Raw genomic sequence first — 22,416 nt, 5'->3', positions numbered from 1 at the left:
GCTGTAATTATGATTGTAATTATTTAGTTTTGTTACTCTAAGCATGGTGTCTATCTTTTTGAAACTCAGTTCTCTCTAAAAAAAGAAAACCACCTGGCTCTATTATACCTTATATAAAACAGATGCAGTATATGTTTTTTCTTATTACATTTTAACTGAAACTATTCACTAATTGTCAATGTCCTCAAAGTTTCTGTTAATACCACTTATAAATCTTATAGATAAAGGGGTGGGAGGAGGGAACAAGGGGAGGGAAGAGAATGATTCATGAGTAAAATCCAGCATAAACTATTTTGCCTGTCCATCAGTTTGTTTATTTATACTTCATTTGATCTGTGATATCAGTGTGGGTCCTTTGTCCAGTGGTCAGATTTGCAGCTCATCATTCTGTGTGTCTTTTCTTCATCTGCTTGTGAATCTTCCATGACTATGTCTGTCCAGCATTCTGGAGGTCTTTCTTTAGGTCTTGTTACCTGGACTGGGTGCCAGTGCAGTACTTAAGATGTCCATCTGTAATCCCTTGCTTTCTTTCTACGTGTGCAGTTCACCCAATTGTCTGATCATACATATGGACAGTATCTATTTTACCACTTCTTAGTACAAGTCATTGTTGGTGACATTGGTGCAGCCTAAGCAAGAGGACCAGGGTTTGAATTTTGAGTCTGCTCCTTATTCCTGTGTGACTTTTCTCTTTAGGCCTAGTTTCCTCATATGTAAAATGAAGGAGTTAGACTAGATAACCTTTGAGATCCTTTTCAGTTCTAAGTCATTGATCCTATGGTTCTTTTATGTCTGAGTCTTTTAAATTCTTTAGTTAATTAATCCCAAAGCTTAAAACTGCACCATGACTTTTGGTATACTCTGTATGTGATTTAAGTGATATTTTAAAATACTTTTTATAACATTTACATTTCCTTTGACAATGCAAACATGTCAATATATGCACATGAACAAAAGAAAAAGGGAGGTGAATAAATACTCCTCAAAAGATTATAAATAAAGGTACATGTTCTGTTGTTTACCAGTTGTTAAAACCAACACAAACTATTTGAATATTGGCGTTAATTCATAACTACATTGTCTGCTCATTTTCGTGACTTTTTTAAACCTTTTTAAGGTTTTTGACTTGGATTTATTGCTCCTGTTGTTGCCTTTAATTTGTTGTCATCATAAGTGACATTTAGAAGAAATTGTTTACCCAACAAAGACAAAAGTTACTTTTATGGTGCAGTTGGAGGGCATGAGATTCTTGTCATTAAACTAGCTAATATAAATTACAAAGAGACAATGTGACATGGAGGAAAGAATACTGGATCTTTTGCTAGAATGCCTGAATTTGAATCTTGGCTCTGCTTCTCACTACCTATTGATTGGTTAAATCACTTAATCTTTCTGGCCTCAGTTTCTTTATCTGTAAAGTAAGGACCTTGAAGGCCTTATTCTAGCTCTAAATATAATTCTGGCTCACATTATAAATTTAGCTTCTTCAAGTTACTAGTTCTAGATTGACATTTAATTTTTCATAGGGATATGAAAAATAATTTGATTTATCAAATCTTACTTTTTTAATTTTGTTATAAAGAAATTTAATATTAACATTTACCATCTGAAGCTCTTAAATAGTCAAAACATTTATAAAAGATTGGACTTCACTGAACATATATAAGAAAATGTATCAGATTGTCAAATGACCAAAAAGTCTGACTAAGATTTAATTAGTATCTATCCTATGTATTCCTCACATATCTTGTACAGTTGTATTTTGTCCTCTGTAAAGGACTCACATAACAAAGCTACTTCTGGGGGCAGCTAGGTGGCGCAGTGGATAGAGCACCGGCCCTGGATTCAGGAGGATCTGAATTCAAATATGGCCTCAGACACATAACACTTACTAGCTGTGTGACCCTAGGCAAGTCACTTAACCCCATTGCCTAGCAAAAACAAAAACAAAAAAATAAAACAAAACCAAAAAAAAGCTACTTCTGTGTTTTCGCAAAAAGTCCATAGAAACAGTACTTTGGTCTGGTTGTAATTTACTCTTACATTTGTTCTCTACAGAAAGTCATTATCAGTCCTATAACAATCATTCTACTGTACAATGAATGAATTTGATTTTGTATTGTTTGATTGTAGGTGGGAGAGGAGAACCCAGGGGAGATTTGAGCTCCATAATTTTCTCAATTACAGAATCTCTGAGTTGGAAGGTACTTCAGAGGTTAGCCCAAACAACTTCTGAACAGTAATCCCTTATATAGTAATCTTGACAAGGGCATCATCTAACCTTAACTTGAAAATCCCCAAGAGTAGGGAATTCATGACTTCCTAAGGTAGGCCATTCAAGTTTGGGAAAGCCGTAATTGGTAGGAAGTTCTTTCTTACAAAGTTACCCCCTAATGGAGTTTTTCAAACAGAGGCTGAATTTATAACTTATTAATGATATTGGGTCTGGGATTTTGGTATAGGTTGCACTAGATCCCTTAGAAATGCCTTACAAGTCTGTGATTTGGTACTACTTCATTCCAGTTATATAAAAAGTGCTTAATAATGTAACTGAACAATAAGTTGCAATTCTCTTGCATATCATATATGCAAAATCAAAATACAGAAAAATTCCACCATGGACTTTTTTCTTCAGTTATGATTCTCTCTACCCTCTAATGTCATGATACCTCCCCAGGACAACTAGCTTGTAGAATTGTTTTGGCATTTTGGCATTTTGCTGTTGGGACTGTAAGGGTTTTACTTTTTCTGTATAGATCTGATTAGGCCATTTAAAATTATTAGTTGGACCCTTTCTGTGAGTTTAGTTGTACAAAGGAAACACTATTAAAAAATAAACATCTTGTTTTGAAAATCTTATTCTGGTATAAAAACAACTAGATTTTTAAACCCTTCTTTCCTAATCATACAGTTGGAAGAAACCTTAGAGACTATCTAGTGCAACCAATTCCTGAGAAGAAAACCTTTCTACTGATAAGTGGTCATCCAGCCCTTGCTTGAAAATTTCTATTGAGGGGGATTCTACCTTCCCCTAAAGCAGTTCACACCAATTTTAGACATCTGTAATTGTTTTTTATTTCAATCTGAAATTTGATTCTCTTCATGTTCCACCTGTTACTGTTAGTTTAGCCTAATAAGGCCCAGCAGAACAAATCTAAGTCTCATACTTTTCAAACACTTGAAAATAGCCATGATGTCTACCCTAAGTTTTCTCTTTTGCAGGTTAAACAACCCCAGTTCCTTTAATTCACTGTCATATGGCATGGTCTCCCATCCTCTTCTCATACTGGTTGCTCTCTCTGGATGGACTTCAGGTTGTTATTATCTTCCCCTAAATGTAGCGCCAAATACAATACTTGAGACGTGTGGTATGACCAGGGTAGAATCCAGCACAACTTCCCTCTCCCTCTTTCTGGATACACTGCTAATAAAACCTAAGATAGCATTAGATTTTGTTACTGCCTTGTCATACTATTGACTTATATTGAATGTGCTTTTCTTAAAAATCCACAGATCATTTTCATGTGAACTGTTGTCTAAACATATCTCCCGTATCTTATACTTGTGAAATTGTTTGTTTTTTTCTAAACAAACTTTGGGATTTGTCTCATTTGGCATTTTGTCTCAGTAAACTTGCTTGGTTGTTCTCCTTGAGATCCTTCTGAATCCTTACTTTGTTATCCATTATACTGTGTATTACTTCTTAGCTTTACGTCATTTGTAAATTTGCTGAGTGATAAATCTATATCTTAACCCATGTCATTAATAAAAATGTTGAACAATATAGGGCCAAGGACAGATTCCCTACATCACTCTACAAGAGACTTCCCTTCATGTTGGACATCAGTTCATTAATTGATTCCTCTTTGGATCTAATCGTTCACTAGTTCCAAATCTACCTAACTGTAATATCATCTAGAACAGAGGTGTCAGACTCATGACCTGCAAAATTCCCAAGCAGCTAGAGCTAGGTTAAAATATAATCAGAAAATGTTTAATAAAAATGCAGTAGAATATAATGTTAATTTGTGGTTTTCTAAGTTAATATGTGGTCCACAGGGATTTCTCTTTGAGTTTTACCCCACTGATTTAGAACATGTATCCATGAAAGACTCTGTCAGGTTGTTGTGTTTGTCCTTTGTTCTCAAAGAGCACCATGACATCAGGCAAATGATGGCATGACTTACAATTGACTTTGTTTTGAGTGAGGGAGGGCTGTGCAAGGTCACCAGCCTCACTTTCTCCTACAGAGCCATCTGGATCCAGTGGCCAGATATTCATCAGGATGCAGTGGGAGACTCTAGCCCTTTTTCCCATGAAAGACTTGGTCAAATGGTTTGCTGAAATCTTGGTATACCAGGTCTTCTTCACTTTCCTGACCTACCAGAGACAGCAGGGAAGAGAGTAGTAGTCTTGTCAAAAATATGACTGAGTTTAATCTTCATGATCTGTTGATGAACATGCTGACTCTTAGTAAATAGTTTTCTCTTTCTAACTGTTGACAGAATATCTCTTTAAAAATACATAATAAAATTTTCCCAGCAATCAAAATCAAACTCATCAACCTATAAATATTCTGTTCTTTGCCTTTTCTTTTTTTGAGAACTTCATCTCCAACCCTGCAATCTTTCCTATTCCCTGTGACTTTTCAAAGATCACTGGCAACCACTCACCTCGACAATCACATGCCAGGTTTTTTGGTTTTGTGTTTTGGTTTTTTTTTAGCACTCTGGGACATAGTTTTTATCCTGTAGAGGTGTTCTCTTACTATCACATTTATCTTCAGTTTCAACTCTCTGTAGCCATTTTTACCCTGTCCCTCCTAATCCAGTTATTCCCCTTTGTACAAAATGGAAGCAGCATAAGAGTTGAATTATCTTTTTTTCTGTCACCATTTATTATTTTATCAACATTAAGCAGCTGCCCCATCTCTTTGCTGATTTTTCTCTTGCCCCCAACACAGCTCAAAAAATTTTCCATTATCCATAACATTCACAATTAGCTTCAGATCATTCTGAGTTCTAGTATTCTTTACATTATTCTTTACAAAAAAATTATATATTCAACTTTAGTTACCTGCTATTGCTTCATCTTCCAAGTAGGTCTAAAAATATGTCATTGAATTCCCTATCCATCAAGATCAAATCAGTAGCCTTATCGTTATTCTTATCATAGTTTATATTCCCTGTTTTGTTGGAGTCAGGAAGACTCAGAGTCATATAAAACATACTGTACTATAACAGGTAAGACTAGAAATATAGCGTTAGTATGCCTTAAAAAGAAATGTCCCAGTAGTATTATTTTTCTATTTAAAAAATTTTATTTTCAGTTCCAGATTCTCTCCCTCTCTCCCACACTTCCCCCACGAATCAAGAAGGCAGGGGAAAAGATGACCATTATACATATGAAGTCATGCAAAACATATTCCCACACTAAATACTGTGTGAAAGAAAAAAATGTGAAAGAAAATATGCTTCAATCTGTATTCAGAATTCATCAATCTTCTCTCTGGAGATAGATAGCATTTTTCATTTTGAATGAGTTCTTAGGAATTTTCATGGATCATTATATTGATCAGAATGGTTAAATCTTTCAGTCAGTTGTTACTATATTGTTACTGTGTACAATGTTTTCCTTGTAAAGTAAGTTCTGCTTGCTTCACTTTACATCAGTTCGTGTAAGTCTCCCCAAGTTTTTCTGAAACCATCCTGCTTGTCATTTACAGCACAATAAATAGTATTTCATCATAATCATATACCACCATTTGTTCAGCCATTCCCCAGTTGTTTGCCACCACAAAAAGAACTGCTATTCATTGGGAAATGAACATCATCATCATCATCATCATCATAACAATAACTAACATTTATATAGCACTTTAAGGTTTGCAAAATGCTTTATAAATGTTTCATTTTATGCTCACAACCACCCTAGGAAATAGATGCTACTATTATCATCCTCATCTTACAGGTGAGAAAACTGAGACAGATAGCAGTTAAATGATTTAATCTAGGGTCACATAGCTGGTGAATATCTGAGGAAAGATTTGAATTCAGCTCTGTTTGACTCTAGGTCCAGCACTGTATCTACTGTGCCACCTACTTGCCTCTATTAGGAGGTGGGGAGCATATTTCATTATTGGTCCTTTGGAATCACAGCTCTTCATTGCATTGATCAAAGTTACTAAGGCTTTAAAGTTGTTTTTACAGCAGTGTTGTTAGTATATAAATTGTTCTCCTGGTTTTGCTCACTTCATTCTGCATCAGTTCATATAATGTTCCCAGGTTTTTCTGAAGTCATTCCCTTTGTCATTTACAACACAATAGTATTCTATCACATTTTTATGCCACAAATTGTTCAGCTATTCCCCAATTGATGGGAGCTCTCTACATCTCCAGTTCTTTGACATTACCCTCTTCCTGAACCCTGCACAAATTTAAGGCCTTTGTGCTGGATTTGGAACTTCTTTCCTGGTGTATAGCCTCTCCCTGTGCTGAAATGTTCCATGTTGCAATTCCTGGCTATACCTATTCCCCAGTGGCCTTTCAGTCTTCCTATATGACCTGGATTGGAAAAATGCCTTATTCTTTTTTTTTCCCTTCGATTTCCCAATAAAAACTTTACCCTGTGTACTTTCTGTAACTGTTTGAAAAAGTTGTGGGGTCGTATTTGTCTGTACTTCTTCCTGCTACTCTTCCGTCTTGTGTCTACTCCAGTCAGATACTTTAGATATCTCTCTCCAACTCATCATTTCTTAGAGAATATTAACTACAGCAAAACAACTGCCAAAATAAAGAGGCTGAAAAAGCCAAGAAACTATCTCAGCTAATAAAATTATAACGTGCTTTCTTGGCAGAGACACGTCATGACCAAAGGCTACACTATTTTAGAGTGTAAGCATCTTTGTAAAACGTGTTGAAGGATGACAGTTTATAAGCACTTTCATTTTTCAAATCAGTGAAAAGTGGTTACTACTAAGCCATATCATACCAAAAGCATTTTTTCATAGAAGAAACTGGAAAATGAATAACAGATACAAAAGGAAACACCTACTGAGGTGTTTTAGAGTGATTTTTTTCCTCATTTACAGAAACAGTATTCACATATTAGATTTCAGCAAAGCATTAAACATTCGTATGCTCATCAACAAATTGGAGTGATGCTAGTAGATATTAGTGGAGTTAAGCAAGACAGAAGTGTTTCAATAACAGAACTCAAATAGGTCAATGACAACTTAGATCTTTAATGGAGTTGTTCCCTGGCAATATGTGGTTGACCCTCTGCCTTTTAATATTTTTCACCAATAATTTGGATAATGGGATAGATTGCATACTTATTAAATTTACTTGTGACACTGCTGTAAGGGGAAGTTAAACTTGGATGACAATTAGGATACAAAAAAATAATGACAGGCTAGAACATTTGGCTGAATCCACGGAGGTGAGCTCTAACAGGGAAAAATAGTTTTGTTATTTGGGTTTTTAAAAGGGGGGGAGTATGGCTAGAAAGCAATTTGGAAAACAAAACAAAAAACACTAAGTGTTTTATGGAATTGCAATCAAAAAGCTAATTGATTTTAGGTTGCAATATGATAGGACATCCAGATTAAGAAAGCACCGGTGTCCTCTTCCTGGGTCAGATTACCTAGATAAAGCATTTGCTAAGTATTTACTATGTGCCAGGCTCTGTGCTAACCATTGAGGATACACGTAGGACGAAGTAGAAGGTGTTTTCTCTTACCTCTTTGAGGCCAAGCTTCTTTGTAATTTCACAACATTTATTTTCATTTATTGCGTGGTTGTTCTTTCGATTTACATTTCAGGAAGTGTTTATCAAATGCCTATTTATGTCAGACATATTACAGTGTCAGAGGCAGCAAAGTATAGTAGACCATGAACCTGTCTCAAGAAAGCCTGGGTCAGTCAAGTCATACGGAATAATAGTATTTGTATAGTGCAGTAAGGCACTTTGCATATGCTATTTCATATGCAAAAAGCCTGTGAGAGATAGAGGGTCTTACATGTTACCGATGAAGCAACGGAGGCTGAGAGGCTCTAAATGACCTGCCCTTAACACAGCGAAGTAAGTGTCCAGAAAAAGATCTGAACTGTTTCCCGGGCTGGTATTCCCTTCAATATGCCCCCCACTCTGACCCCCACTGCCTCAAAAGTCATCTGAAAACCAGGTGGCCACTTGGGGCTCCTGGAAATAAGTCACACGGAGTTCCGGAAGGAGGAGGGCCTGCTAAACCTGAGGACAAAGCTATGGATTGGAGGCAGAAGACCCAAGTTCTAATCCTGATTGCCACTTACTGCCTGAGTGGTGTTGGCCCTCAGTTTCCCCATCTGTAAAGTGAAGTCTATAACCTCAGTGTACCTTCCAGCACTGTATCAGTGATCCTGTGGATGGGCCATTTCCAGCCTATCTGATCTATATCTGGCCACTGCCCCAGATGGCTCAGGAGAAAGTGAGGCAGGTGACTTCGCACAGCCCTGCCTCACTCCAATGGCATCGTCTTCCTTAATGTCACGGTCCTCTTCCAGAATGAAGGACAAACCACAATCTGAGATCCTGTTTAACATTTCCACCCACTCATTCTCAAGTACCTAAATCCATGCCCACCCGCGCCTGTCTCCCACTCACAAGAGTGAGACGGAAAAATAGATTCGAGCCCCGGGCAGAGGAGGGGAGGCGAGGCGACGGCAGCTTCCGAGAGGTCGGGTGGTGTCACGTGCCCCGGAGGCGGGGCCAGCCCGGGAATCGCCCGACGTGACGTGATGTCACGTCAGGCTGGGCTGGCAGCGGGCCGGGTTCCCAACATGGCGGCGGTAGCCTGAGCGGCTCGGGCTTGGCTGCGGGCTCGGAGGCTGCGGGCCAGGCACTCGCAGCTCAGGCCAGCCGGGAGGGTCTTACGCGAAGGCGCCGGGACTCGAGAATGGTAAAATGACTCAAGGGAAGAAGAAGAAACGGGCTGCGAACCGAAGTATCATGCTAGCCAAGAAAATCATCATTAAGGACGGGGGCACGGTAGGTTTCTCTTTCCTCCGAGCCCTTCCCCGGCTCCGCCCCGGACGGACTGTCTGTATCCCCGCCGTGCCCGCGGCGCGGCTCTTAACGGCTGGGGTCCTCCCCCGACCCCGGAGCCAGCGCCCCGAGGCCCGGCCCCGGACGGACCTGGCGCTGCCCTCGGGCTCGGGGAGGCGGGGGCCTCGGGCTTGCCCGCTGCCATATGCTCCGTTCCGAGGGGCCGCGGGCGCTGCGCCGCGCGGAGCTTGGCCCTGTTTGGGACCCCTAACCTCCCTCGCAGCCGCAGCTTCTCGAGCATCTTCTCAGATCGCGGCTCAGGGGAGATGGGTGCGTTGTCTTCGTCGTCGCCGTGTGAAAGGCGCTTTCTTGGTCCGTCCCCGGTTCAGAGCGCCGCGGCCGGCGCGCGGATTGAAGGGCCCTGGGTGGGCGCCGGATGTGCTGTGCGGGCCGAGGGGCGCCCGGGGAATGCCTTCGTACCGCTGTAGGGGCGAGACTGCTGCAGGGAAAGTGTGTGCTTTCTGGAAGCCTTGGCATCACAATGGGCTTTCGCGTGGGCTTGGTTAGTGGAATATGGGCAGGTGTGTATGTGGGGGAAGGGTTAGTTGGTTGAAAAGAGCTACCCATCTTTATTTTAAAAATTGAAAATTCATCAAGGCTGCACCGTGATGGTCTTTGTTGCCCCGAAAAAGAATAGGATAGTCAACTGAAAATGTTTCCAGTTTTATAATTAGTTTCCTGTAAAATTTCTACATAACGTATGAGCATATACATGTGTGTGCATACATGTCTGTGTGGTTGCGTATGTATACACATACATTCACATGTGCGTGTAATATGTGTAGGTGTGTGTTTACGCAAATGTACACAGGCGTGTGTGTCCCCCCCATGTAATATGTCAAAGGAATAAGGAATAGTGAGCACAATGTGTATGTGTGAGGTACACAAATATAGAGGTACATATATAGATACTTGTGTGTAAGTGAATATAAACTTTGTCTTGTACAGAAGAGTGTTAGGATGCTTAGTACATATTTGTTCAACTGAAGTGGAAAAAGTTAATTTTCTCACTTCAAACAATATGCTAAGAACTCTGGTAAGTTGGGAAGATTTTTTTGTTTAATAATATGTTTATGCAGAGTTTTGAAGTATTTCTCACAACAAATCCTTCGAGATAAGTCGTAAAATAAGCGATATATATTAGTGTATCCCAGCATAATGGATAAGAGTTCTGGCCTTGGAGTCAGGAAGAGTTGAATTCAAGCCTTATTCTACAAATCACTTAACCTCTCAATACACTAAGCAACTTCCCAAGATTGTAAGTTGCAGAGAAGTTGTTGAATGAATTGGTAGATGGTATTTCTTCCCACCAGTGAAAGCGCACAATTCAGAACAATAAAATCTCTAAAACTTTTATTTTACTGGACATTTGATGGGGAGGGACATTTGAAATTCAGCCCACATTTTTTTGTTTAACTTCATTGATTAAATTACTTTGGTTAAGACAAATCAAAGCTGTCTTTACTTTGCGCATTGATTAAATTACTTTGGTTAAGACAAATCAAAGCTGTCTTTACTTTGCGTATAGTTTTATTTCAGGTAAAAGTGATTCACTTTATCAGAAAATTGTACCTTTTCAGATTGTATTGTCTTGATGTTTAAAACTGAACTGATTATATTTTACCCCTGTTCTGAACTATCTTATTTCTATTGAGAGTTCTGTCATTCTTCTAGTCACCCTAGTTCACAGTCTTAGGGTCATCCATGACTTCTCATTCTCTTTTACCTCACATTTTTAGTCAGTTGCCAGGTTTTAATTTTCCTACCACAACATCTTTTTATCCTTTCTCTTTTCTCCACTTACATAGCTGCCATACTAGTTGAGGCCTTCTTCTTTCTCCTGGACTATTGCAACATCTCTTAATGGGTCTCTTTACCTCGGATCTCTCCCTTTTCCATCATTTTCTACACTGGTTGCCAGAATGATATTATTAAATCACAGATCTTACTATGTCACTCCCTTTCTCAATAAATTCAAGTGGCTTCTTGACAGGTACTTGTAGGATAATATAAATTGTTTTTCATTTAAAGCCCTTCACAACAAGCCTCCAGCCTACTTTGTAATCTTATTATATATGATTCCTCACACATCGCATTTCATCTTTCATCTACATGCCTTCGAAATGACTGTCTCCCTTCCTGGAATATACTCTGTCCTCCCCTCCACTTCTTAGAATCCCTAGTCTCTTTCAAGACTCAGTGCAAGCACCATTTTCTACATAAGGCCTTTACCAATTTCCTCCTAACTCCTCCAGATCGTCTCCTATGTGCATGCCTGTACCTAAAGAGTGTAAATTCCTTGAGAGCAAGGACTAAAAAGCAAGACTTTTGTCTTTATAGCCCTAATAGCAGAGATATGGGAGGTGGGATTTGTCTGTGAAGGATAGTTAGGATGCTAGTTTGGCTAAGCAGGAGAGTAGGAAAAATGAATGTGACTAAACCTGGAAAGGCAACTAAGAACCACCATATAAAGGAATTTAAATGCTAGAGTCATTTGTAGTTGATCCTAGAGGTAATAGGGAGCTCTAGTTATTGAGGAGAAGAGTGACATGGTAAGATCTGTGATTTAGGATTGTAGAGGGAAAAGACTTGAATCTGGAAGGTCAGTTTGGAAGAGGAATTAGTAAGGTGGCTATGTGAATGGAGAGAATAGAATGGATGAGAACTTTGTGGAGGTAGATATAAGATTGGACATCTGATTGGAAATTTGAAATGAGGGAGAGTGAGGATTTGGGCATTCAAGCAGTCAGTGAACATTAAGTGCCTACTGTGTGCCAGGCTTTATGCTAAGCAGACAGTCCCTGCACTCAAGGATCAGACAGTGTAACGAAGGAAGACAACATACAAAAAAGTGGTAGATTTGGAGTCAGGTACAAAGTTTATATATTGGCTCTGCTATTTACCATCATTGTGACATTGGTGCAAGTTTAGGCCTTTATTTTAGCCTCTTTGAACTTCAGTTTCCTTCTCTGTAAGTTACTTTGTATATATTTTTATTTATGTGTATGTTTTTGTGACTCAAATCCTGCCTATGATACTGGCTTTGTGAGTATAGTCAAATTGGATAAGCTTAAGGCCTAGGCTGGTGATTTCATAGACAAGGAAGCTATACTACATCTATCGATACAAGTCAGCACTTCTGTGATACATGCATTAAAAGAGTTAAGCACTGAGGTAAGTGACTTGCCCAGGGTCACATAACCAGTATGTGTCAGAGACAGGACTTAAATTCAGGTCTTCCTGTATCTGAGTCCAGCTTTCTATCCATTACAACTCACCATGTTACTCATATAGTCACTCAATCAGTAAACATTTATTAAGTGTGTAGAATATGCCAGACTAAGCGCTGGGGATACAAAAAGAGGCAAAAGACAGCCCCTACACTAGGAACTTATAGTCTGGGAGACAATAAACAAATATGTACAAAAAGCTATATACAGTATAAATGGGAAATAATTAACAGGGGAATGATACCAGAATTAGGAATGATGGGATTTTAGTTGGTACTGACAGGAAATCAGAGATGCCGGTAGGCAGAGATGAAGGAGAGCATTCTAGGGATGGGGGACAGCTAGAGAAAATCCCTAGACAAAGATGGGAGTGTTTTGTTCATGGAATAACAAGGAGGCCAGTGTCACTGAATGGAAGATTATATGATGAAGTAAGGTGTAAGAAGACTGGAAAGGTAGGAGGGGATTAGGTTATGAAGGGTTTTGAATGCCAAACAGAGGGTTTTGTATAGAATCCTGAAGGTGATAGGGAGCCACTAAAGGAGATTGATTATTGGAGGTGTGTGGCCTGTGCTTTAGGAAAATCACTTTGGTGGCTAAATGGAAGATGATTTGGAGTGGGAAGAGACTTGAGGCAGACAGACCCACCAGCAGGGTATTGAAGCAGTACAGGGGTAGGAGATGAGAGCCTGCACCAAGCTGGTGGCAGTTTCAGAGAAGCAAAGGAGCCATATTCAAGAGATACTATAAAAGTGAAATCAACAGGCCCCGTCAACAGATTGTATATGGGATATAAGACATAATGAGGAGAGGAGAATGACAACAAGGTTGCAAGCATGAGGGACTGGGAGGATAGTGTTGTGCTTTACTTATTAGGGGAGTTAGGAAGGGGGGCAGATTTGATTGTACAGCTTGGAGGTGTTGAGTTTAAAAGGCCTGTTGGACATCCAGTTGGAGATGTCTGGAAGACAATTGGAGAGACAAGATTGGAACTCAGCAGTGAGTTTGAGGCAAGATAGGTAGATTTGGAAATCATCAGCATAGAGATGGTAATTAAATTCGTGGGAACTGATAAGATCACCAAGTGAAGTAATATAGAGGGAGAAGAAAGAAGGACCCAGGACAGGACTCTGTGGGACATCTAAGGTTAGAGGGCATGATTTGGGTGAGAATCCAGCAAAAAGAAACCAAGAAGGAGCAGATGAATAGGTAGAAGGCCCACAAGGAGAAAGTGGAAATTGAAATAGTTGAGGATGAACTCTAGATTTTGAACATTGGTGACTCAGAGTATGATGGTGCCCTCAACAATAATAGGGAAGTTTTATATTTGAGATTGAGAGTCTATCAGAAAATTCAAGATAAGGTTCCCTACCTATAAGACATCTAATGGGGAGGAATAGCCCAGAACAAGACAGATATAAATTGAAAAATGATAAAGGGAGGTATAAGGATCAGAGAAAAAGACGAAGTTCATAGGACATGATGGGAATTGGGGAAAAGCTGAGGGAAACAAAAATGGCAGGAACCTCAGGTAAGGTAAATACCAGTGTAACATGTGGACGTTGCTTCAGATTTTAGGCCCCATGGTTCACAGTTGCAAATAGGACACAAGGGTGGGCAATGGCAACTGTACAGATTCTGAGGTTTATGTTGGCAAGTTTCAGCCTAGGTTGGGGCCTGAGCTCACCCTCTGACCTTGGCAACACTTTTCCTTAAGTAGACATTGGAAATAAAAAGAGACAGGGTTTCCTGGGCAAAGGCTTATATAGCCCTAGGGAGGCCCAGCTTGATCTATAGCAACACTTGGCTATTAATCCTCTTTCCACATTCTGTAGTTCCATCAAACTGACCTTGTTATCTCTTCATAGAAGATAATCCATTCCTCGTCATCTTTGTCCTAGCTGTGCCTCATTTCTAGAATGTTTTCCCACCTCATCCAGGTTTCTTTGAATCCTGTTGTTTCCTTAAAAACTCTACTCGAGCTAGAGTCTTCACGAAGGCTTTCCTTATCCTTTTAGCTTCTAATGCTCCCTTGTGTCCCCCCTCCAAAAAAAATTGCCTTAAATTTATTTTGTACATATTTTGCATGTACTTATTTAGGTACAGGTTGTCACCTCCACTAAAATGTAAATTCCTTGAGGGCAGAGACTATTTTATTTTTGTCCTTTGTCCCAGCATCCAGCACAATGCCTGACAACCCAGTAAGAGGATTAAAAAGCTTGTTGATTAAATGAGAAAGACACAGAAAGCTGTATGGAAATATTTTTAATGTGTACTTGTGTGCCTTTCCAGATTTTTTCCTTCTGGGAACTTTTTTGGAAAATATAATTCGAGAAATAATATAGTGTTCTAAGTTGATATGCTAATAGGTTGAATAAAATGTAATAATCTTGATACTGTCAAGCTTATTAAAATGTGGTTTTCAAATTTAAAGCCCCACTAATTAAGGAGAAAGTCATTCTGCCAGCAGCCGTCGTGAATGTACCACAGAAAGGTGAAGAAAAAGGGAAAGGGGAACTGGAGAGAGAAAAGTCGGGCTAGGCAAGTCTCAGACTGATGCTCATAAGACTGGTTTATTTTCAGAGGTTACAAGATTATATAGAAAACAGCTTTGTACCATGAGAAATGATCTATAAGTGCTAGTTGATGACATAAACAATCTAAGCAGCTAAAGATCCTCATTTTCTCATGAGAAAGTAGTTTTAATGCCAAATTTCATATCTATTGTTTCCCTGCCCAGTTCTTAGTATTGTCTGCCGGAGTCAGCCACCTAGTCTTAAGGCTGGCCATGAGTAAGAACTTAGAATCAACAAACCATAACAAGCAGAGTTAGGGCAAGAGTCATGGGAGCGTTTATCCTGAGGCAAGCCTCTATACGTACTGACCCCTAAAGTCTATAAGGACTTAGAGATTTTCCATAAGGACTCGGCCTCCCACATCATTCAAGCATATTTTTTTTATATATAAGAAATGCAGTACTGCTGCTTTTTAGCAAGTATCACAATTCAAATCAATAGCAGTTGATTTGATCCATTATGACCAAATGTAAGTCATAGTGGGCTTTAAAAAAAAAACATATCCAAAATTCATTTGTAATAATATGTATTTGCATATACAATGATCGTCCTTAAAATAGCAGATTAAAGAATTTTCTTTCATTAAAAAAAACCTTTTAAAAAATTTTACCTAAATTAACATAATCCAAATTAGTGATACTTGAAGGTTTGTCATGTAAAAGGGCCATTAGACTTCAGACTGCAGGCTCCTTCTTGGCCTGAGGTCCATGAACTTTTAAAAGTACATATTTTGATAAGTAGACTTCAATATAATTGGCTTTCTTTGTATTGCTATGTATTTTATTTATTTAAAAACATTATTCTACAAAGGGGCCCATAGGTTGTACCAGACTACCAAAGGGTAATCATGACAAAAAAGTTAAGAACTCTTGCTTTAGAGAGTAGAACTTAGACCCAGTTCATTGGCTTTTGCTTTTTTGCTTCTTACCAATTGGTTGTTACAGGGAGACACTTGTTCAACATACTGTGTGAAGGAACTTTAAAAAATATTGATGCATTTTGTTTTTTGTTTTGTTTTTGTATCTGCAGCACCTTGTCAATCAAGAAGTATTAAGTGCCAGGCATTGTACTAAGTGTTGGGGATACACACACACACACACAGAGTATCAGTTCTCACATTCAAACAACTCTGTGCAAACAAGATATATACAGGATAAAATTGGAGAGAATCTCAAAGGAAAGGCACTTAGTTTAAGGAGGACTGAAAAGTCTTATTGCAGAAGGTAGAATTTGAGCTGAGAAAGTCAGAGAAGCCAGAACATGGAGATGAGGAGAGTGAGAGTTCCAGGTATAAGGAATAGCCAGTGAAAATATCTAGAGTCTCTTGGAGACCAGCTCTTACCACATGCCTGGCACATAAATGCTTATCGATTCATTGATTGATCAAGTCTTGTGGGAAGAACATCAAAGAAGATGGTGTCACTGGACCACAGAATATGTAGAAGCAAGGAGGATGTAAAGAATGCTGCAAAGGTGGGAGGGGGCCAGATTATGAAGGGATTTGAATGCCAAACAAAGGACTTAATATTGTATCTTAGAAGGGGAGCCACTGGCATTTATTGAATGAGATGGAGATGGGGAGAAGATTAATTTGACAGATTGATTTGGGGAATGGACCATAGTGAGGAGAGACTTGAAATAGAAAGAGCATCCCACAAGCTAATGCTGTCATCTAGGTATGAGGCGATAAAGGCCTACACTAAAGTGGTGACAGTCTCTGAGGAGAGAAGGGAGCATGTGAAAGATGTTAAGAAGGTGGAGCATAGGTCTTGACAACTGATAGGAATACCTTACACATTGTAGGTCCTTAAGACGTTGATTGGATTGATGGTGGGCACAGTAATGTCTTATTTTCCCTGCACGTCTATAGTACTTTTCTTACTTTAAAGAAGTCTCAACTTTTATTATATTAGACTGTTTTGCTTGATAGTACATTTAATTTTACCATTCCTTAATAGAAAAGAAATGGGTTTTTAACATAGTCATCTGAAACTATCATTAGTCATTTGACTTTTTTTTTTTACCTGAATTGTATTGTCTGTTTATGTTAGTGTTGTCATTGTGTATATTGTTCTTTTGGTTCTTCTTTTCTGCATCTTCAATTCATAAAAGACTTTGCATGTTTCTTTGGGTTATTTATACTCATTGGTCCTTACAGGATAATACTGTTTTATTGTGAAATAACTTAAAATTAGAGTGATTTTACTGTGGAATGTGATTCCCTGACATTAGAAGTTTTCAGTGAATGGTGACTTGAACCATATGGAAGTGATAAAGGGTATAAAGGAGATTATTGCATTGGGTAGAAATTAATATTAGATTTCCAAGGTAATTTGTATTTTACTACATCCTCTAAATATACTAGTTGGAGACCGTTTTGTTTTTTTTAAGTTACAGATTACTTTAATCTGATACTTAAGAACATGAAGTCGAAGTTCAAATAACATGTCAGTCCAGCAAAAATCCACCAAAAGGGCATTCATCAACCAAAAAGCTTTGTCGGTTCTTGACTACTTCATTTTTGAGCATTCCTTCTAATTTTGATGACCCTTTCTAAATGCATTACTTGTAAATTTTTTAGAGAAATGTTTATGTGCTGCAGAAAATTTTGTACTGATTTTGGAAGGAACTAACTGGTGATTTTTGTGCTTTGTTTTTTGTCTTTCTCATAGCCTCAAGGAATAGGTTCACCTAGTGTTTATCATGCGGTAATAGTTATCTTCTTGGAGTTTTTTGCTTGGGGATTATTGACAGCACCTACCTTGGTGGTAAGTAATTATTGGCTCATATGATATATTTGTTAATATACCTACCCTGCCTTGTTTCCTTAAGGACTCAGAAAGTGTTGTCCCTCTTTTCCAAAGTTAAACATTTAATTACTGCCCTTGATTCATTCCCTCTATCACCATTCATTTTTGCAGTCATCTTCTTTCTAGCATCTTCATTCTTTCCTTCTCCATTAGCTCTTTTCCTTTCTGCCTAAAGATCTCTCCAGTCTTGCTGTCCTCTCTTTGTAATATTTGGTGGTGTTTTTCTTTCTATCTTCTTAAGCTTCTTAATATTATGCTATTCTGCATCTCCTATTATTTCTGTATCTTTTAGTAGTTCCTCTTCTTTCCTAAATATTGACATAATCAAAATTTATTCTTTAGTTCTTTGTTCTATGCTCTGTGTACTCTTCCTTAGATGTTTTCCACTCCCATAGCCTCAGCAAATCACTGTATCTTCAACACTGTCCTTTGTTTCAATTACTTTGTTCAGGTCACACAGAATCTGAGAGTTGGGAGAGGACCCTCAAGGGTCATCTATTCTAAACTTGTACCTGAGAAGTCCATTCTACAGTATACCGTATAAGTATAGCTTTTGCTTCCAGGTCGTGAAGATATAAAAATAAAAGGAGTCAACACTCTACTGTATTTAATTCCACAACTTTTCATCACACAGAAAAGCATAAAATATTGTAATGAATTCAGTGCCTAGTTAAAGGTCTCTCTTCCTCAACTCTTGCCCTCATATTAGACTTTTTCATATGTATTTATATGGTCCCCCAAATATCCCCACTTCCCATTTCTTCAGTCTTTTTCATTCCCATAGCCTCTTCCTACACCTAGCTACACAGAGCTGGTCATCATGGTCACCCAGTTTTACCATTACTTAGACATCTTCCATTCCCATGATAATGAATTCTGAAATTCCTTTACCTGATCATAATCTTCTGTCACTCTGTATTTTCCTCTACTTTATGTCTCCAACCTTGTTTTTGTCTTCATTGTAACCTTAAATCCCTCAGTTCTTTCCCAGGCTGTCACTGTACACTGGTTATACCTTCTCTTTTCTCTATATTGACACTGAGGTACATCAGTTCAATTCTGTGCTCCCTCTACACTCAAATCCCTAGATCCCTTGTTCCTATGTTCCAGGTGCTAATTCTCATCTGAAAATCTTGCCTTGTACTTCATTTAAAAAAAAAAAACAAAACAGGCCATTTGACAAAGGCTCACTTTTCTCCTCTGCTCATACCACATCATTCAGATAAGTCTTCTATGATTATTTCCTCCTTCATCTCTGTCTCATGAAGAGGTGACTATTTTTGCTAAGGCTAACCCCTCTGTGTACCTCTGATCCCATTCCATCCATTTTCTCAGCATATTACCTCTTGTATCATTCATACTTTTTCTGCTTTTCAATCTCCTTATCTACTGGCTCCATCCCTGCTGCCTACAATCATGACCATGTCTCCCCTGTTTCCCCTAGCCTTAAAGAACTCTCACTTGATTTATCCATTCCCACTAGCTATTTCTCCTTTATTTTATCTTCCAGTCTTGAGAAAGCTGGCTACAGTTGTTGTTTCCATTTTCTCTCCCCTTAGCTCTCTTAAACTCTCTGCAGCCTGACTTCTAACCTCACCATTCAACTGAAACTGCTCTTTCCAGTGAGCTCTTAATTGCCAAATCCAGCAGCAATCTACTCTTGCATAGATCCAAGCCTAGGTCAGGTACTTGCAGAACTCAGGCCAGGGGACAGCAATCAGAGCACTTAAGGACCACTGAAAGTTTGTAGGTATCCAGCCTGCCCCTGAGATCCTGGAATAACACACAACACCCAGTACCCCAGGAAAGCAGCAACAGGACCATTCCAAACCTTCCCTCCAGAAGTGTGGCAGAGCCCAGCCCTAACATCAAGTCTGAAGTCAGGAAATAGGCTGGAAGAATGGACAAACAAAAAAAGAACCCCACCATAATAAACTGTTTGGCAGAAATGCTCAGGATACAAATATTAAAAAAAAAAAAAAAAGAAAAATTACTTCAGAACATCTATAACAATCCCTTAGAGAAAAACACGGTTTGGGCACAAACTCAGTTACAGTTTCTGAAAAAGAGATGAAGGAAGAATCTTTTATAAAAGAGTTTAAAATATTTTTATAAATGGAATGAGAGCACTTGAAGAGAAAAAATTGGAAGAGAGATGAGAGCTATAAAGACAGAATTTGAAAGGGAATTAATTAATGGCTTAGCATAAGAGCTTCTTCAAGCAACAAACTCCCTTAAAATTAGAATGGAGCAAATAGAAGCTGATGACTTCATGAGTCAAGAAGAAATATTAAAACAAAATCAAAAGGCTGAAAAAAAATAGAAGAAAAAGTAAAGTATCTTATAACAAAAACAGTTGACCTGAAAAACCTTAAGAATTATTGGACTATCACAGTGACCAAAAAAAAAAGTCTAGCATCATATTTCAAAAAATGATAAAACTGCCCAGATCTCTTAGAACCAGAGGGCAAAGTGGAAATATAAAGAATCCACTAGTCACCTCTTGGGATAGGGGGGAACACCTAAAATGAAAATTCCCAGGAGCATCATAGCCAAGAACTATAGCTTACAGGTGAAAGGAAAAAATCCTGCTGCCATCCAGAAAAAAAAGTTCAAGTACTGAGGAGCCACAGTCAGGATCACACATGATTTAGCAGCCACCATACTAAAGGAGCAGAGAACTTGGAATATGATATTCTAGAAGCGAAGGATGTGTGCTTACAGCACAGAATAAAACTTACCAGCAAAACTTACTATAATGCCACATGGGGAAAAATGAACCTTTAATGAAATATTGGACTTCCATACATTCTTAATGAAAATACCAGAGCTGTGGAGAAACTTCAAAGTTGAAACATAAGAGGGGAGAGAAACATAAAAAGGCAAAAGTGAATGAACACTGATAAAGGACTAAACAAGCATAAATTGCTTAACATGCTAATAGAGAAATAAGTTTTGCATGATTTCACATGTGTAATCTATATAAAATTGCTTGCCTTCTGATGAAAGAGGGGGAGAGGAGGGGAGGGAAGGAGAGAATTTGGAACTCAAAATTAAAAAGAAAAGTTTAAAAATTTTACATCTAATTGAGAAATATTTATGAAATAATATATTGGGGAGGAAGATAAACTGTTTACATTGAAATATGGAGAGATTCAATTCAATAAACATTTATTAAGCACCTCCTTTGTGCCAGGCACTTCGAAGCGCTAGAGTACAAAAGGAAGCAAAAGATAGCCCCTACTCTCAAGGAGTTTACAATCTAATGGGAGTGGCAACTTGCTAACAAATATATACAAAGGAAGCTATATACAGCATAAATAGGAAACAATTAAAAGAGAGAAAACTCTGAAATTAAAAGGGGCTGGGGGAAGGCTTCCTGCAGAAGGTAAAACTCTATAATCATTGGGATTCATATATGGAGTTCAGTTAGACTGGGATCCAAGGCCTGGAAATGGTTCTGTTATATCTTGATGATCTTAAGAAAAGAATGGAAAAGGAGCAGCTGGGGGTGGTACAGTGCATAGAGTACCAGCCCTAGAGTCAGGAGGACCTAAGTTCAAATCTGGCCTCAGACACTTGACGCTAGCTGTGTGACCCTGGGCAAGTCACTTAACCTCAATTGCCTGGACCAAAAAAAGCCAAAAGCAAAACCAAAAAAAAAAAAGGAAAGATAGGAGAAGAGGAATACACTTGGAAGTTGAGGGAGAAAGGAAGATTAGGGAAAATTACCTTACAATCAGGATCCGTAAGTAGACATGTACAAACAAGGAATCAGTAAGACATGAGTTCAAATTTGACCTCAGATACTTAGCTTGGTCACCCTAGGCAAGTCACTTCACCTCTGTTTCCTCAATTTTAAAATGAGTATAATAGCACAAAGTTGTTATAAGGACTGAATGAGGTAATATTTATACAACACTTAAGTACAATGCCTGGTACATAATGAGCACTATATTAATGCTTATTTCTACCATCACCACCACCATTCACACTCTCTCTCTCTCTCTCTCTCTCTCTCTCTCTCTCTCTCTCTCTCTCTCTCTCTCTCTCTCTCTCTCTCTCTCTTCTCTTTCTCTTTCTCTCTCGCTCTCTCTCAAAAGGGAAATAGAAGGAATTAGAGGGAGGAGAGGTTAAGGGAAAGATTAGTCCTAAGCAAAACAAACTCCAAGCAAGTACAAAAATATTTATACCTCTCTGAGATGGCAAATAATGGGAATCTGAGGGGTTCCTATAAATTGGAGAATGAATGAGCAAGTTGTGGAATATAAATGTGATAGAATACTATTGTGCTGAACTGTTATCAGTATGATAATCAGAATTCCAGAGAACTAACGATGAAACACGCTATCGACCTCCTGATTGAGAGGTAAAGGACTTAGAATGTAAATGAGACATATTTTTTTGGACATGGCCAATGTGGAAATTTGTTTTAATTGACTCTATGTATTTGTAGTGGGTTTTGTTTTGCTTGTGTTCTCAGTTGGGTTGGGGGGAGAAGTTGAGGAGAAAAGGTGAAAAGTTGGATTTTGTTTGATTAAATTAAAATATTAAAAACTCAATGAGAAACTACACTAAATTGCACCCCAGAACTACTCAGAAGTCAGTCAGAACCTTCTGGCTAAAGGAACAGGGGCTGCTAGCAAAACCAATGCCAGCATAGGGAAGCAAGCTTGTAGCTTCCAGTGTGGTCCGAGACAGGTGGAACCTGTAAGG

General features: G+C 38.6%; 1 protein-coding gene across 1 annotated transcript in view; it reads left to right on the top strand.

Moving 5' to 3' along the window:
- Window positions 1-8,777: 8,777 nt before the first annotated feature.
- SLC71A1 (solute carrier family 71 member 1) overlaps window positions 8,778-22,416 on the top strand; it is a 32,248-nt gene continuing 18,609 nt past the window's right edge. Inside the window, exons 1-2 of the mRNA XM_020999790.2 lie at window positions 8,778-9,027; window positions 17,563-17,658. Coding sequence (XP_020855449.1) covers window positions 8,944-9,027; window positions 17,563-17,658 — 180 coding nt within the window. The 5' untranslated portion in view covers window positions 8,778-8,943. The remainder of the gene's footprint in view (window positions 9,028-17,562; window positions 17,659-22,416) is intronic.

The sequence above is a fragment of the Phascolarctos cinereus genome, unplaced genomic scaffold, assembly GCF_003287225.1.
Source record: "Phascolarctos cinereus isolate Bilbo 61053 unplaced genomic scaffold, phaCin_HiC Scaffold_5;HRSCAF=322, whole genome shotgun sequence".
Classification (NCBI taxonomy): domain Eukaryota; kingdom Metazoa; phylum Chordata; class Mammalia; order Diprotodontia; family Phascolarctidae; genus Phascolarctos; species Phascolarctos cinereus.
Note: the sequence above shows the minus strand (reverse complement) of the source record. Positions and strands in the feature narration are given on the sequence as shown.